This window comes from Danaus plexippus, chromosome 24 (assembly GCF_018135715.1).
Source record: "Danaus plexippus chromosome 24, MEX_DaPlex, whole genome shotgun sequence".
Taxonomy (NCBI): Eukaryota; Metazoa; Arthropoda; class Insecta; order Lepidoptera; family Nymphalidae; genus Danaus; species Danaus plexippus.
The window spans coordinates 3,536,966-3,556,764 of NC_083552.1; the positions used below are offsets into that span (position 1 = coordinate 3,536,966).

At 32.5% G+C, this 19,799-nt stretch overlaps 1 protein-coding gene across 3 annotated transcripts in view; it reads right to left on the reverse strand.

The window, feature by feature from the left end:
• Positions 1 to 47: 47 nt before the first annotated feature.
• The window catches only part of LOC116775879 (uncharacterized), a 282,405-nt gene continuing 262,653 nt past the window's right edge, over positions 48 to 19,799 (reverse strand). For 2 of the 3 annotated variants that reach the window (XM_032668891.2, XM_032668890.2), the window contains exons 3-7: positions 11,065 to 11,200; positions 4,743 to 4,885; positions 4,479 to 4,579; positions 4,169 to 4,270; positions 48 to 3,966 (exon numbers count right to left, since the gene is read on the reverse strand). In XM_032668891.2, coding sequence (XP_032524782.2) covers positions 1,498 to 3,966; positions 4,169 to 4,270; positions 4,479 to 4,579; positions 4,743 to 4,885; positions 11,065 to 11,200 — 2,951 coding nt within the window. In that variant the 3' untranslated portion in view covers positions 48 to 1,497. Of the gene's footprint in view, positions 3,967 to 4,168; positions 4,271 to 4,478; positions 4,580 to 4,742; positions 4,886 to 11,064; positions 11,201 to 18,531; positions 18,989 to 19,799 lie in introns of those variants that run through there. The other variant, XM_032668892.2, reaches the window with a different exon arrangement.

The following is a 19,799-nucleotide window of genomic DNA, read 5'->3' on the forward strand; positions in this document are numbered from 1 at the left end:
AAAATCTCTTTTTATTTTAAATGAAGGATTAAAAAGAAAAATTAAAATTATATTTCGCAATACTTTTTATTTTAATTTATACATAATAAATGTCAGTTGTCAATTTGTTAAATGATGAGAATAGGTACAGTCTTTAAAATATATATAAAAAAGTAAAATACATATAATTTACAACGAAAGAAGAACGCACGAATGTAATTTCCAAGACGTCTGTTACCGCAGTACCGTTTATATACAAAACTTACAGATACAAACGAAATAAAAGTGGCTTCATACGGTAGTTAATACATTTACCACACTTAATTAATTTATTTACATAGGAATTATGATAACATGAGCACGGCTTAATCCAAATTAACATTGATTCACCAATAAAATTGTATTTTTTTATTTTTTAAATATTATAATTCTAATTTACACAATTATTTAACCTATCTATTGTAGTGACAACATTTTACGTAATGTATATTTTATATCTTGTATAAGTAACGATTCTATCTGTTTGTATATCATGATATTATTTTTTTTTCTCCACTAAACCGTTATATAAAATTCGCGTATTCACTTCCAAGGCAGAAAATAGATATTTCAATGTGACTAGTTCTAAAAAATCTTTCATAGTGACGCAATAAAATGTGGTAACACTGAATAAATGTCGATAATTTTAACACCGAGTTATGTGTAAATTATATATGAGGAGCATAAATAATAACATACAGTAAATGTGATACAAACACAACATACTTATATCTATTGATATAAAATTTAATGACAGCTGTGAAACATCGAGATGTCGGCGTATTATGTACCTCTCTACGAACTCGCCCTCCTCAAAGGAATTGGTGACACTTGAATTAATCAAGTGTTAAATTTTTCATATTATCGGCAAGTCTTTGAGAATTTTACATTATTTGATATATTCCTTACATAAGTTATGGACAGAGTTTTTAAAAACAAAGTGTATTAGATTATCACATATATTTAAATTGTCATTTCATAATAAATGACTGATAACTATAAATTATGATCAGCTGTCGTGTCTAAAATAATGTCATTAGTATGTTTATTTATAATATGTGTAATAGCAAGATATTTTACAATAAGCAAATAGGCTTTATTTAAAAACAAACCGAGGCTAGATTATGATATCGGAGTAACTATTTTAGACACGACTCTGACGATGATAATGGCAACATTAATGGTCGTTTTAAACATACACTAGACAGTGTGAGGATAATTCAACATTGATTACGTAATTCGTTAAATAAAATTGTGGCTCGTCATCGAGATATTATAAAACTTATATATTACAAGTTTTCTAAAATAAATGAAAATAAATGCTATTTACAAAAGGCAGTGGTACTTGGGCACCGCTAACCTATTCATTTACAATATACAATTACTGCAACACAGATAATCAAGCGTAGTCTGTGTCGCCCAGGACTGGACGTCCTAAAAACTTAGATTCTCTGCCGCGGACGACAGATTGATGGTGAATCAGGTTTGCGAGGGCCCATCTTCCAATGGCCTAAACCTAACGAAACCGTCCTGGGCGACCAACATACTAGGCCCTTCGTCCGGGTTTAACCCGTCCTGTGGCTGGGAATAGGCCGCTTCGTAACTACAATTCCTAGGCGCTGGTTGAGGAGTGCCTAAACTACAGGGATGATTTCTCTCGTTTGGTTCCTCCGAGAAACCGTATAAATCTGTGGACTTCGGTCTATCGGGGAAGCCGGCCCCCTTACCACGTTTCTGACTTCCGCTCGAGTTCACCATTGAGGCAGATGGTGAATTACGACGTTGGGACGACCTGATCTGATGACAGGGGCCTTCGTAGCTCCTGTTCGGGTTTAAAGTCTGTATCCCTGATGCGTGGTAGGAGGCATTCTCTGCATTATAATTGCCGTACTCATCAGGCATGTGGGGTTGGTGATAGTGGTGACTCATGGCCTGATCGTAACCCATGGTCATAGAATTCTGGACGTTTTTATTCTTCGCTCTTTGCTTCTTGCGAGGATTGCTATTCGTCCTGGACGAGACACGGTCGTAGGACATGTGTTTGAAGTTATGTGAACTACGATTAGACCCGTTATAATTCGGATTTTTGCTGTCACGAATGAAGTCGCTGTTGCTGCCATACTGGATGAAGTTATATTCGTGTTCTAACGGATCGTCCCCTTGTAGGGATTGCAGCGCGGGATCGCAGTTGGAATAGTGATCATCTGATGCAGATTCTATCCCATTGTAACCTGCCATATTGGGATGATGTTTGATCAAGTGGTTGGTCACGCCCTGGCTGGATGGGGCATTACTAGATTCTGTTGAACTACTGTGAGCAGCGTTCGCAATTGAACTATTACCGGAATAGTTTTCGTTGCCCGAATTATTATCGCAGTTACCAGCTAATGTGTTTAACTGATACCTCGGATGTTCTATGGGATAGCATTGTTCGGGTATACTGGGATGCGGACCAGCGGTCTCGTAAATTGGTTTACCAGTTCTAAGAGTGTATGTATGGAGGTTGGTGTTTGTGTTGCATACGGCTGGATAGTCTGATTCAAATTGTTCATTACTAGATCCCGCCGTACAGGGGAATATATTTATTCCAGATATCATTTGATCGTCAAGTTTCAGACTTATCACCCAGGAGATAAGGGCTATTACGCTGATCTCGATCAAACGCAACGAGAACTGATAGCCCCACTGTATCCAATCGAATTTCGTCATAGTAACCTGATATATGCTAACTATACCATAAATCTGTAGAACTGCCATTAAAAGGAAAAGCAAGGCCGTGGCCAAGTTAACGTGGATGGCCTGGTAGAGATTCTGGGTGCCGTGGACGTAAGTGTGACTCTTCTTTTGCAAAACTGCTTTAAGCATTTTATACACGTAGAGGTAGCATAGCCCGAGAGTTAAGCACGCCATGATAAATATAATTTGACAAGTTAGACCTAATACCCTTTTTTCGACTCCCTGGTGAGTCCTAATAATTGTATTACTATTTTCAAGGATATGCAACATTACACAGAACAATAAGTGTATACTACCCCCTACTATTACAGTTCTAGAACGAAACAGAAACGCGCAGCAGGATGGTTTGAAATTTATTCTAGTGGTGAGGAATAAAATTGTGGAAGCGAAGGCTATGCTGAGGAATATTTCGGGAACGTGAAGAAGAATCTCGCTTATAAATACAGGAAGTGAATAGTTAATGTTGTAAGGATCGTAGAACATGTAGAATATTCTCATGAGACAAACGAATACTAATATTAGGTGAATTATTATGAAATAATATTGATTGAAGAGGTGTGTTGTTTTATCGTATTTGATGATCTTGAATATTGAGAAACCAGCGAGTATGGTAAACATGAATGTGGAAGAATATATGTGGACATTCCACGCTAGGTCCAAAGTAGTGCTCGGACTTTGCACTGGACCGTTGCTTTTGTCGTGTTTCAGAATCTTTTTGTCTGAATTAACGTTTGCTAAGTTGTGATATCTCTCGGTGGACATTTCCGGATCGCTGAGTTCGAAGCCCATGGTTGTCGCTGGTGTGTAGTCGTCTTTTCTACTATCATTTCTATCCGCCTGCTTGTTTGTGGCGTATTGTAGATTTCTTCTGGTGTTAGTCTCGCTATTTTGTTCTATAATCAAGGGCCTATCTAAGTTATTCATGTCTGGATCCAGGACTGCTAGGACGCCTTCCGTTGAGCTGTCCTTGTTAGAATCACTGAGTGTAACACCGGCGTCCTTCATCACATATATATCGCTCTTAGATGTTTTATCCGGACTGTGTTGGGGCTTCGCAGTAACAGTTCTTAGAAGAACATCGGGAATATCTTCTTTCCTGCCGTTCGAGCCAGAGAGTATCCTCGAAATAGTTGGGATGTTCAGCGAATTTGGTACAAAATCCGTGAAGTTTGCTTGATCCGTGCCATGTTTATCACCGTCCAACTCGTCGGGCTGAAAATAAAAAGAGAGCATATAAAAACTTAATCGATTTCACAACAAAAGTCACAGCCGCCTCAACACGCGACCATTATTATGAACGAGTTGTTTTACTACATTCGATTTGAGCAAATTGCATTACAACAACAAAAGTGCATTTGGATTGTGACGAGTTGGGTAGTTGGCTGTATTCGTGACTTTACATTTTATTATGTACCTTAAAGCTTGGTGTGTTCAGTGCTTTTTTCTTCGGCTCGAGTCCAACTGGAGGCAGGGGTGGCGCGGGTGGGGGAGCTGGCACTTGCGGCGAGGACGTTTCCTGCAAAATTGGTAAATTCACTGTTCAAGTGGATTCCAGGGAGGCAATTGGACATGTTTGTAGTGGTCCCGTTTTTAATTTCAGGTCAGATTAATCCGAAAACGTACCAAAGTTAGGGAGTTCCGAAGTTTAATTGCAGTTCTTTGGGAAACGAGTTAGTCTTGATTAATTTCATTAGATTATCGTCAGTTTTCTCTAGATCTCTTACCTGTCCAGGCGGTCTTATAGGGATCCGTTCATGACCTGGTCCGAGAGAGGGTGGTGGTATAGGCCGTCTGTTGAGATAACTGTTCCCATCTGTGTTTGTGCCTAGAAATTTAAAATATACATAAAAAAATTAAAAAAAAATTCAAGATTTTGACATTTGAAAACATTCTAAATTAAAAAAAAATCTCTCAAATTGAATCCGTATTAGCCAAAATGGTTGAAAAATATAAAAGTCAGTTTAAGACGACGTCTTACGTATCCTTACCTCTAAGTGTCGGCTTATCAGCAAACGGGTTATTCCTGTACTCTGGCGGCAGTGGTGGTGTGAAGAATGCTCTGCCCGGTGGAGCGTATGAGGGCACAGCACCCACGCCAGCGAGCAATGAGGCGCCGTGGTGGGCGGGCGGCCTGGAAATAAACATAGTGTCATAATAAAAGGCACAAGAACAGGTTTGTCAGTACAGCGATGGAAAATGTTTAAATGGCAAGCTTTGTTGATAAAACTCATGTGCCTCGCGTTTAAATACACACTCAATTGGCCACTACACATATGTGACACGAATATTATAACAATGAGGCTTGCTTGTTTGGGGAACCCTTTGAGTCGTAAAGACAATGTCTAGTAGCATAACAAGTTCCACTGTCTGATTGACTGTAATAATAAATTATTATAATGTAAAATTATTGAAAATATGAAATAATCGAATAGTGATACTAAATTCTACATTATATAAATAAAATTCCTATTAATTAAAGTAAAATTTATATAAACTATTCAATACAAACTCGTGTATTGACGCTATAAATATTAAAACTTCGGTCATTTCGTACGATACTGATAAAGGAGAGGTCAGAATATACCTCGGCGGTTTACATCTCTGTGATGTGACATCAAATTATTACGTGATAAAACATACATGTACATTCCACTTAACGGATCTTACCTTATTTTATTACCATTTGGATTGCAAGCTGTCATTAATATACAGTTTTGTAAAGAAAGATTCATTTTTAATATTAAGTAAACATTTACCTTCACACAAACAGTCGCTATGCTATGATATAATTTAAGTCTGAAATCTCTCCACATAAATACATTGAAAATTCTAAATCCGTCTCCAACAAAGAGCTATTTAAATTTATTATTGCAGAATGCAACATCGTTTACAATTCTATTAAAGGTGGACTTTAACTTGGCATGAATGAACAATATACAATAAAATATTCAATAAAAACGTCACGTGACCCACAATACCGCATGCCATCAGGGCGTCGGGTACACACGAGCATAAACGGAAAAGCTTCATCGCTTTTGAAAATACTTTCGTATATAAAGAATATAATAATTATGAAGAACATAGAATAATCTTCAATGTACTTAAATTTAAATATAGAATCTAACAAACCATTCATAATCAAGCACAAATTAAATCTCAGGTGTATAAATTCTTACGTCAATTAATTCTGATTGGTACCCAACTTAATCAGATATGCAATATTCTTGATTGTTTAAGGGAATACTACATTAAACGATAAGAATAGCTACGGGAATAATGTTTAGCGAAAGTGAAACTTCGTAATGTGTAAATAAAGTTGAAAATATTAAATTCATTACACATTAAATTGGTTAACTTTCAAGAGATTGAAATGAAAACTGTGACCATCCACTAGTTTTAAATGGTATTCTGTTAAATGTACAAGTTTAGTGTTATGTCAGTGACCCAGAGCGACCATTGTATGAGGAGCTGGTGTTGGATGGTCACAGTACGTGGTCACGGATCGAAGTGAATGGTCGGTGTAGTAAAAATTGGCATGGTGCCCGCATGGCCATTCTGTTCGTATTCCCACACCGTTTACCGCATTTTAATGAATCTATATATGTATATATGAATGTTGTATATATATATATATAGCTGACAAATTTCTATAAATAACTTATTATTTTATCAATTATACCTATTTAATATGTAACTCAGAAGATTTAATCTTTATGAATACATACGTACATACATATATTATATGAAAAATATTAAAGAATTTCTATTTGCGATATAATAAACCCAATTTCACATTAAAGTTCCATTAGCCACTGTTTACACGTGCTCCTAAGGCTTGTTTAATTACTTTAACGCCGAGAAAAATTCTTTTACGCCTCTTGTATTTAAGTAATTATATGACAATTTAAAACTACATACATAAAACTGAACGAACTCTATTTCGGCGCAGTTGGAATAGTTCCGATAATAATTTTGAAATGTTCGTACTACGGAATAATTATCGAAGTTTTTTAAACGCTCCACGACACAATTTAATCGACCCTACACAGGCTCTCAACATTTTACGAGTCCCGGGACTGGCGGGAAAGTATTTTATGATGATCATAAAAAAAGACAAACTTTTTTAACACTCGAATATAATAAATGAACCTCGAACAATCAAAAACTTTAGAATTTAATTCCTCTGCGGTACAGCAACCACGCGCTAGATGGCGTTAGTCTTGAAGCGATAAAATTTAATGAGAATAATATCTGTTAAAAAAGGATCAGTAATAAAAATAGAAAATATTCATTTGCATAGAAAATATAGAAATGTTTGTATATTTTTGGAATCTAAATATTAGGCCTACCAAAGTTCTTCTACCCGCCGGTAGATGGCGTTGATGTTCGTATTAAAATAATGGCATTGATTTAGCCGCTTTTTGAACAATACCAGGCTGGATATCATATTATACACGTAATGAATCATGCTTGTTTTGTTTGAAGAGGTTGCATAGAAGTATCAACATTATTGGAAAGGTGACTAAAGATCTTTATCGAATAGCCGATATAAAGTCTATAAATTATCATTACAAAATACTATTAGTAATTAATTATATACCGGGCGAATAATCGCTTGATTCATTGTATATGAGAAAATATAATCTTAAAAACATGTTTGGAAACTAAGATTAATATTTTGTTGACGATTATAATTCTATTGTGTTCTAACTTGAAGTATTCGTCCTTAAAACACGAGTTTTTTTCAGACTTATAACCAAACCAGGTAGTAGGTGATTATGAATAAATGAATCATAATGTTTAACAATTATATGGAATTATATAAATATCCGTTAATGTGAATTAATATGAGATAAAAAAAGGGATTACAATCATCAGTAATTATTATAAATATGTAGTATATTTTTAAATTATAATTCTTCTGGTAATCAAATATTTTTAATTTCATTCACCCATTTAGTTAGACACATTTCCTATATATAAAATCTATTTCCAGACTAGGTTTATCCTTATCGTTTCCTTCTAAATATAATTCTTTAAAAAAATACGTGTCAAATATTTACTGAACTAAATTGACATCTTTGAATACATGCGATTGTTAAGTTTCTTATAGAAATACTAAATAAGAAAGTGTCTTTATTATTGACAGTGACACAATTTAAAATAATATTGTCTGTGTGTTGTAGACATGGCTGTATGGGCTTTGGTCTCTGCCTCTTCTGAACGGAACGAATTTAACAAAAAAAAAAGTCTATGTCAAAATATTAAATTTAGCATTGATGTATTATGATATAAAAGAGTATTTATATGAGTATATAGCCTGCAGTTTATTTTAACCATTTATACATAGAAAGATTATATACGGTTTACGTTAGGTTTCTAGGATTGATTACGAACGAACCTAAAAAAGATTGTATGTATATCGAAAAATTTAATCCATTTTTTTAATAGTAACCGAAATATACACAACTAATGATATTCGTACAAAACTCATCCAGTTATCTAATATCGATTAACAAGAAGAAAAATAATCTCTCATCGTTCAAAGTACGAAACAAACTTCAACGAAATAATAAAGACTAAGTTCCAAGTTAATTCTAACTTAAATAGTGTTCACGTAATCTGTGATGCACTCATTCTAGTTGTTTTTTTAATTAAGCAATAGAACGAGCAGCAGCCACGAGCAGTCCGTCGTGATGGGAAGAGCCATCAAATTTGCAAAGCACCAGCAACAGTCACGGTAGAGAATTCACTTTTATTCAAGTCATTTCGTGACTCAACCGTTCGCCGTGATTTAAACTCGTAATTCGCTAACCATAGAAACAGTCAAAGTTACACTTAAGCGATTTGATAATATTACATTTTTATATAATCTGTGTATTCTTTTATCCTATTATTAAGTAATAAAAAAAATTTTGAATGTAAATGACCGATGTTTAAACTCCAAGGACGTTTCAATTCACTTTAAAGCCTTCAATATCTATGACGATACTTGAAATGTATTTTTTTTAAACACAGAACACGATATTTTAAAACAATTATACCTATTACTCGGTATTTAAATTAGTTATTGGTTGTATACTCAAAATATATAAAAAATCTAAGAAAATATAACCAACAAACATATTTATTAAAGACGCATAATGTTATTAATAAGTTTTAAGTAGAGTGTTATATGTATATATATAAATATATATATAATTTTCCTTAAATACATAACTCATTTAATTTCTTAACCCGTGGCTGTAGCCGCGCTTAGAAAATAAAGTTATCTTTAATACAATAAAGACTAGTTTTCTGAGACATTCTTTTTGTCACACCTGTAAATATTAAATATATCCAGGTTTAAAATTTTATATGGATAGACGATTTATCAATACAGATGTTAGTTTCAACGACTGGACAAATAAACGAAGGAGATATTTAATAACAAAAACTATTAATAGCTTAAAAATTTAAAATTTTTTACATAATAATATATGCGGTGGTCCCTATCACCCGTCAACTGCTATTTTGCTATTAACATCGAATATCAAAGAGTACATATACATAGATAATATATACAAGCATACCTTTAAGTGTTTTAAATAAATCAAATATAGGTACCTAAATAGTACATATATGTGGCTGGTGACTTTGATATATAAAAACATTATATATTTCCCATATTTCATACATTCGAGATAAAATTCGATAGTCAAGACAGATGAGGGAGCACTCGCCGGTCTTCCCAAAGTTCATTTTTAATATAATCCAGCGGGTTGTTATCAATGCTTCAAAACTTTGTGATTGATAGAAACACAGACTGATGGTGAGATGACTGAGCCTTAAACGACTACGAGGATTTGAATAATATATATTATATGTATATATTCTTTTCTGTGCCATTTATTTTTTAATATAATGTACACATTATTTCATATATATATATATTATAAATTTGATGTCTTCATTTTGTAAGTGTTTATACAAAAAGTTTTCATTACAATCAGACCAACGTTAGTACAGAATCAATATGGGTACAGCAGTTGTCAATGTGTGTGTGTAAACGATATGTACAGTTAGACATAGCTAGTCTCGAAGAATTTTTAATGTTCAAATGTTAAATGTTAAATTTGAACACGATTTATTAGATGTTAATTTAATTTATTAATAAATTTCGAACATAAAATTTGAAATTAAATCTCTATTTAAATCGTTCATACTCTTATATAAAGTTCGAGATTTATCAAATCCATAGAAACTTTAAACCCATAACGCGGGTTACAGCCTACGCAGGCTTGGTTCTGTAGAAGGTGAAACAGCCTTTAGTTCTATAACAATAAAGTTCATATTTACATACGTAGATTGTTATAGGAAACGTTATTATAAATTCTTTACAGTACAAGGAATGTATTTCAATTTGCAACAAAATCTATGGCTCTATATATATTATTGTTATTGACTTCAGATATCATTCATATAAGTAAAATATGCTCGACCTAACGTAGCAGTGAAAATAATAAAAATTGCTTATTAAAAGTTATAAGAATTTAGTATTTTTTGAGAAATATCAAAATATATTTCAGACACGATTCAGATTATTTTCTTAAGAACTATCATTATAGTGAAACTTTGTGTTTCAACTAATCTTATTAATTTTAAAGATATAATTATCTGATCTAGGTTATAAAATATAATTAAAGAAACACACACATACACACACACATACGTACACACGTACACACACATACATAACATAAAATAAAATCACAACTATATAGTTTTTTTTTACTTTATCAAGGTTAAGAGAAATCTTTAAGAAGCATTTATCGGACATCTAAAACTTAAGATAAAATACCGATTAAAGATACGCCAAGTAACGGGTTAAGGCGAGATGATAGTTGAGATCGTTGAGATCGTTGAGACGGCGTTATAAATTATTAAAAACTAATAAAACTGTACTGTAGTGTATAAAAGTTAATTGATATTTAATAAACTCAACAGTGAAATTATTACGAAACTTTTTTTATATCCGAAAGTTTACCTGCAAACACTCCTCCTGTCAATATTTAAGTTTGAAGGGCCCTTAAAAAGTTCAAGCTCTTCATACAGTTTAATCTTTGATTAAGAATCTCTCGCTGTGCTTTATAATTCGTTAATTCAAATAACAATGGATTATAATAAATTAATTTATAATAAATAACTTTGACACTTGTGATGCATTCGAGACGTTAGAAGTGACGGTTTATCAAGATATAACCAATCAGATGAATGGAAATTTTAAATTTCGACCAATCACGCTATTGATGAGTTAGACGCTGAGCTTACCTCGGCTTGTGGTAGGTAGGATTGCTGTTAGTCTTGAGTATGTCAGCGTTCGGTACGGACGTAGGCAAGGCATGTTCTCTTTCCAGCTCGCTTTCATAGCTCTCCAACGGCACGTGCTTCCCGGGGAGAGGATCGGCTGGAACAAACAAACATATATATAATATCCATCAAATATCGCAATATAACTTATAAGTTACAAAGTCCGACAACGTTCAAGACGTACCTATTATATACAAGTCCACAACCTGGTGGTTACATCGCGATAAAAATTCCAACAATTAATTGAACAGGTTATAAATACGAAACATGGTGTTTGTAATGTCCGCGATTCATCAGGTTCGTCTCGCAAGCATTGTTACTAACGCCGGTTCAATATTATTTCGTTACTTGATATACGGAATATATAAGCGGGGCTTTGTTGAACGACCTACTTCTGTCTTAAGGCTACGGTACGAAACTCGACTGAGATATTGCATGCTTTATTGTTTTAGCTTTCAATGTAGTTAGAAACACTGCCAGTTGAACAGTGTTACTTACGTATGTTTCATGATGTATTTATGAAAGACAAGCTCTAGTCCGCTGCTTACTCTATTCCGAAGCTGACGTGGAATTGACAGACAAACAAACATTTATAATATACCACATTAATTATATGGGATACCCGATAATTATAGCGACTAGACGATAAGTCAAAAAGAACACTGCAATTTTATTTATAGGTATAAATTAGTGAGAACAAATGAAGTGAGTTTTTTCTACATTAAAACTCAATTTCCGCCCGCAATAAGACCACAACCTTAACGCATTAGTCACGTTCAAAGGTCAATCAAATTTCAACTCAAATGTATGTAATTACAGTCCAAATGAGTTTGGTGCTTCGCGTGTTATTGTTATAAAGAAACAGAATATTTTGTTTTTTTTAGAGTTCATTTTTTATTACTAGTATTTCTTTGCCTTAATTAAGGGCGTTAAAAATTCAAAGAAATTTTTATTGAAAGACTTTGTTTAAAAGCATTTAATGTACTTACTATTATTATAATAATCAAGTAAATTTTATTACTTAATGAAGAAAAAAATTATGAATATTCCTGCTTAAAATGAACCAAAACTCAACAGTACTATTATTTCCAAAATTGCTACGTCAGAATACATACGGAGAGATCCGCGTGTGTCGTTCATAAATCTCACACATGTGTTAGTATAATTGGAAATTTATAAACAAAAAACTCCAAACGCCCCGTTTGTGGCGTGGCGATCGTAACTTGAGGTAAGGCTTAAGATTTTCAATCATCACTCGCATTCAATATATTAATTAGGTTTTTGGAAAACAAAATTATTTACACTTAACGCTATTATAAGCTTCATTTAATTGAGTTATTGTTTTGTATCACAATGAAATTTCTTTTATGTTTTTTACAAACAATTGATATATAAGTCTATCAAGCGGGACGCTTACGGGTCCGTCTTTAAATTTATATATATATAAATTTATGTGCTTCTGAAAAAATATTAACGCAATGTTGCATAGATTATTTTAAATGACCTTACTTACATTTCTTTTGGATTTGAGAGAAATATTTTTTGTTAAATAATATTCTTACGCAAATATAATATATTACATATTGGACACGTACTTATCAGGACTAAGCAACCTTGAACCTGTGTTTTGGAAAATAATTTCTGTATAAACACAATAATATCAGTGCCATATTAACATTGACAATTATTTGACAATAAATATTTTTTATGGAGAATTATAAAGAACAGAGATACATTCTGCTAAAATAATCATCGTTTTAATTAAAATACATTTTCAGTACGAACACACCTTAATATAACCTTCGCAGACCGTATATGCTATTTACTTTAACATTAAATATTCTTTATCCCTCAATTAAACACAAACGGATAGTTTTGCGATAGTATACTGCCCGAAAGCCCAGGGGATCACAGATGATCTTTAGACCCTCGGGTTTAACCCTTCCTAAATTTTATTAACTTATCATATAAGCAGATATAAGTCAAAGAATTTTATTATAAGTCCGTTTTAATTTGGGACACAACTTATTACTTTGACAAGTTGCCCTTTGATTATATAAACACACATCAAAACAATAAGTTTGTGTAAATGTTTTAAATTTCTGTGAGAATTACATAAATAATTACATAACATTAATATTAATTTCATGTCTAATATGCTTTATTAAATAACATTACTAAACAACGAGACATTAATTACGGAATACAAATCTAAGACTGGATTTTACTTCCAACTAATTATAGACTATATTAAAAAGGGGCCAACATCGGAATGTTAGCTCTTGTACCATTCTTTGTATTTCAGAGATAAGTATACGGTGTTTCAGTTACAGAAGGAATTCAATTATTTACTCATGAAAATACATTTTGGTACTTTATTATTTTCGTTGTCTCCGAATCAAAGTAACGTTATATTGTTGTGTAACTTCAATAAAGTAATGAAATTGTCACAGAAAACTGAACAAATAGAAACATATATATGAAATATTTTAGACTATATTCTTTTCAATGTTCATGAAATGTGATATTTAAATAACGATCACTATCTATAAATACAGAAAAAATAGAGTCCGTCACTAGTGAATAAAAACTATTATACATATTTATTATCTATATGGTAATGCAGCGATAAAGATAGGATACATCCCTATGTGCTATCAGATCATGATGATCTGGTATTGTTATTCTAAAATTAGTTCCAGGCTTTCGGTATATAATATAATTAATATAAAAAAATATATTAAAAAAAAATTGATTTTATGAAAATTATCTATCAAACAAAGCGGTCGGAAACCGGTTAGTGTGCGTGATTCAGTCGCTATGCGCTTGCGCATTCGACATTGAGTCACGATGAATCAATCAAAAGAAATCGCTGAAAATTACGACCGCAGTAATACTGTTTGAGGAATTCTTTACAGCTATCTTTTTGTCGTAACATTTTTTCTGTTACGAAATATCATGAAAATAGAACAAAAATTTTATTAATATTATCAATAAATTTAAAATTCGAATACAATAAATTATCTGTGCTATTTTAATATTTTAGTGTTTCGAGCTACTTGATGGATATGAAATTAGTTAATATTGTTTTACTTACAGTTATTTATATGATGATATACTATATATTTAATATTTATAACAGATCACCTCCATCAAGAAAGTTCATAGATTTTACAATTACCCTTAAGTTCACAATACTATCGGAAAAAACCTACAAATTATAAAATAAAAATCACAGCACGCGATCAAAATTCTTATATAAATTTGCGTTTCTTACAGCGCCCTGCCCGCACCATTTGCCCGGGAACACTTCAATTAGGCGCAGACATCAATTGATTTCTTTAATTGGTTCAAAGTTTTTTTCCCACCCTTTCCTGTCTAAGGAAATTGTGTAGCACAAGAGGTTTTAACAGGATCCCTGATTCAATATCTCGCTAATAGAATTGAATGTCACAAATTTTGAGAAATGCCCGTCTTGACTTAGGTTTTAGGTTTTGTTAGTTGGTAGCTTTGTTTCAAAGGACATCCTCAATCGGATAATCGGTCGGCTTGCGGCTACTACAAATTTGCAAATGTCTATACAATTCCGTTCCTATCGAATAAAACACGGTCAAAAAGAAACTGTGGGTCATAACTATATATAATTCACGAGTCGCGAAATATAAACCTCCAGGAGTACAATACAAGCAGAATCAAACATTCAATTCGTTTATATATATATACATATATATATAAACGATTTCCCTTCACGTATATAATAATCAAACGATTCCGTAATACAAATATGACGTCACAAGGAGCCCTATGATAATTCCATAAAATATTGGATAAACCATGCAACTTTAATAATCTCTTGAACATCAACAAAACCTACGTATGTTTGAGATAAAAACTAACTATTGTTAAAGTTAAAACAGGTTCCAACGAAACAACAGTTCAGCACAACTCTGTAACCTTAGCCTCATAAAGTATTTGTAGTCTATTTCCCTCACTGAGAACTACCCATACATTATTTGCTAACTTTTTCGGACCTAGAATTGTAGAAATTTGCTGCAATAGTTTTGAAATACTCCTAAAAAGCTACATATATGACACTGTGGGTATCTGGTAGGTAACTAGAACCAACAAATACTTCATATTTAATACACGGAAATGACGATGAGGCGTTTGTTTTGTTCTTGGACACCAACAAAGCCAATTTCTAGAAATGTACAATGTAATTTAAGATAAGCGGATAATCGTAATTATATATTATAACCTCGCATTCTTAAAAGTATTGTATTCCAAATCAGCTAGCTTTTTATATGATGCATAGACATTACGTGCACCTTTATCTGATTTTAAGCCATCAGAATTATAATAGAAATTATTATGTAGTTTCATTAAATGTTATTATAGTAATTAAACAGAATTCTAAAGTAAAAATAAAAGGTAAAATATATTTAATTAAAAATTGGATTCGTCTAAACTTTACAAATGAAACGGATGTAAGCAAGTTTCAGCCTTTAAATACGACGGTTAAGATTTTTCCCATTATGATATGATTAACTCTCTCCTTAAGTCAAAGATACACAAGTGATTTTCAAGTTTGTTTTTCTCCGGTTCCTCAGTGGGTATTTTGCTTAATAGAATTCTGCTCAGGGAAAAGATAATTAATTTTCCCTTGAATAAATTTAATAACTATAAGCACTTGAGCATTTTTTCTTGTTACGTAACATTCGGTAAAAAAACGTATACATTATATTTGAAGGGTAACATTTTAAGTCTCATCCGTTATTACGCGGTGAACTATTTCGGTAACGTGTCTCCGTTCGCTAAGTGGTGGTATAATAAACGGTCAGAAGTGACATTTTATGTATAATTAATGCTCTGAATGGAAGCAAGATTTTAAACATTTAGATGTTAATGGTTTCGGAGATAAATAAATTAACAGTTGAACGAAATAAGAGGCACGGACTTTGTTAAGATATTGTAAGTCAATGTTTACAAAAAATGTATGAATTTTATTAAAAATAAAATGTTTGTGGTATTTTTCTACTATTTTAAATAAACATAATTATATCTCAAATCAAATTTAATCGATATTGTGATGAAAAACAAAACTCTTATTTTAATTACTATACGTAACTCTCATGAATGACAATAGCTACTAAATATTATAGTGTGCAACCAGCCTTACAGTTAATTTTAACCGGCAACATTTACAACGGGTTAACACGTGTCGATAGTTTAAAACATCGTTAAGTATTGTTTAGTGACGGATAAAAATTTATAGCTTCTTTAAAACTATTCCCTATACATAAATAAACTCGCGGTTTTCTTAAGATTTATATTTCCTCTGTGTATTGGATTTGGTGATTACAATCTGTACATCCGTATACAAACTGATTTACATGACAATGCTATATATATAACTATGTAAATAGTTCTTAAATGTCTATTTGGCCTCAGATAACATTGCACATTTAACAATATTCTTCATTATTATCAAAATACTTGATTTAATAAGGCGTAATTAAAATTTATTCTGAATAAATCTATCTGACACTTAACAATCTATGGGCACGTTCTGTCCGTTTGTTTTGACACTTTTTACGGCTCTAACGACGGAGTTTTATAGTGTTACCGAGAAAAGCCGGGATTCATGGTTAAGTTTTATGTTAACATATCCAACATCGGTTCCGGCCCACACAATGAGTAATATTTTTACTACCAAAAATATTTCGGTGGGCCATTAAATATTCAGGTGTTAGCTTCAGGGCGATCAAAAGTTCGGAAACTTGTGACGCCAATAGCTTCATACCAAATATAATATAGAATATAAACATACACTTCCCCTACTGGATAACAGATGGCGCTATGAGGCCGCCATTTTTTGTATAACTGAGTGTTCTAATTGAGGACCCCCTATAAAAACAACTTTCGAATGCGTTAGGAGTGTTCAATATAAAGTTATAAGTGAGAGGTATAAAAAATTTACAAATTAAAAGTTGTATAATGATAAAAATAACACCAAAATATATAGGTATATTCTATACATATAGTGAATTTATTTTAATTAATTATATTTTAAATAAACGATATCTATTCTAAAAGTACTAATATAACTTTATATATCGCGTTAACAAAATTATAAAACATCACGAAGGGGTAAGTGTTAAGAGCATAATTTAAAGCATTAACAAAATCCACCGGCGGCTCGGTAACGGACAGATAAAACGAAATTGTTCACAAAATTCGCATTTCACTGAAGATATTTAACGTGTAATAGATGGGAATTAATTAAGCGAATTTTCAAAATTGCTGCTAGCTCATCGAGGGCCCACGTACCCCAAGCTTCATTACGAATTTAGGACACCCTGTATAAATAGTGATACTAACCCTTCCTTTATTAATTACATAACCATTTTAAACCCTAAATTATGTTTTTTATTCTATACTTAAGCATACATATATAATGTATAGACTCGACCTATATAACTCATAAAAAGACGATTCAAGGAAGAGAATCGTGCGATCCGATCACGTTCTCATAATTTCGTTTGCCTCGGTTTGCTGTCCACTTTCTAAAAAAAAAAAAAAAAACTACACCGAATCATCGGGACGCCGCAGTCAGTATGATTTAGTTATTGTATTCTTAAATTAACCCAATTCGATATACAAGATATATGTTGTATGTGTGTAAATACATCAAATAGGTATACGGTTTTATATCAAGAGAGATAAAAATGTAAGTATTTAATTTGTATACGAAATATGGTAATCATTGAAAGCTTAATTAATTTCAAGTAATAAAGCGATCTATCTTCTAAATGATCAAGCTATTTGCATATCTTACGCAATCTCGAATGAGAGAATATTAATATATTTTTTTACTCCATAACGGTATTTGGACTGAAGTATTCTGCCACGTATTTTTTTTTTTAAATATAATAACAAAAATTTTGTTGGGACGTAAAGACATTTATTTGAAATATTTTTTAAGGAAACGAAAGTTGGGAGCTTCCCTATTTGCAGTTAAGACTTCTGAATATAACCTACTTTGTGAAATTTAACTACATAGGAAATGGAATTCTCTTCTCAAATAAAATATATGACTCAAGATTATGGAAATAGAATATGAGTTACATAAAAATATATTAACGGTCTGCTAATTGACATGTTTTATTTATATGTTTGAATCATTACCGTGCTTTCAGACGTTGTAAGTTGAAAATAACGGTTTTAAATTCAACTACATAGAGATTTTATCGTATCAAATATAATTTCAGGACGTTAAATTTGTTGCAAATGAAAAATATCGATATGCGTCAATATGTAAATATATCGATATGATTCGATGTAGAAATGGAACGTTGGCGATACAAAATCTCGACCTCAGACGAATCTAGACGAATGTTTCAAAAATATATCCAAATATGAACTCACCTAAAACTACAAGTATGAAACACAGACTTATGTATAAGATCATGAGGACTCTTTGGTAACTAATACACTAATATCACACAAATATAGCAATCATCTACAGGATCGCACATAATTTATATCACAGTACACAAAACTATCTACACGGTATCGTCTACACTGTGATCCCATCGATACATCACTATTACCACATCACATTAACAATATTCGTTACTGGATGCATTCGAACCGTAACTTTTTATCCCAACACAAACTTTCGGTCATCTTATTTTATAAAACTTTTTACATCACTATTAAAGTTCTCATTGTTCGGGTGGAAGTGTCCGTCTGTTATTATATATTTTTTTTATTTTATATCAAATCACTTCGGAACGTTTAATTGTTGTATTGTACGATAGTTTAGTTATTCGTTCAGACATAGGTCCGTCCCTGACGAAGATCGGGACGCAACTGGCGTGAAGTTGGTCGGGATTGGTGAAGAATTAGGAATGCGCGGCGCATGGCTGCCTCGCCGGCCATGCTACGATGATAACCCGGACGACTTAAAGAGTCGCTTGAACACAAATAATATTTAAGATTCAAGGACTTTTTAAAATAGACGGGTTCTATAACCAGATAGTCAGTCGTGCATTGTCAGTAGCGTCGCCTTCAGTCTTGGCCGCTTTCGTACGTATTTAGGTAACGCATTGTCGAAACGCATTCTATACAATTCTAGCCCCCAGACAGCCGTCTCTTTCTAGCGTGCGTCGAAAAAAAAAAACAGGTAAACGCACCGATGCGCAGCCCACAAATATTCAGCACAAATATTTTAATATATTGTGATAATACAATTCACAATTATATGGAGCGTTTGTTTTGTTGAACTAAAAACTGTTCATCTTCCTACAGACGGGAACGTTATGCACAAGTGAAACAATTTACCTATAAATTTTAATGTATGCGTCATAATACGCAAGCTACGTTACTTGTATAGTTTAATAAAAAGCCGTTAAGTAAGAAATTAAGTAAGTAATTCGTTCGCACACTATCCTTTACAAATATTAATCGTACATTTTATCATGTATCATGTTATAATAAATATATACCTAGTGTTAATTGATTTCTTTAAACAAACATTTCCATACTGGACGATATGAAAAATTATATTTTCTACATCTGTATGTCCGTCTGTTCAAATATTAATTCAATAACAAGATGCGGGTCCGACTTCTTTATTGGTTTTAGATATGACGTTATAAACTGACTCCCAATATGACACAACCGTAGATAGG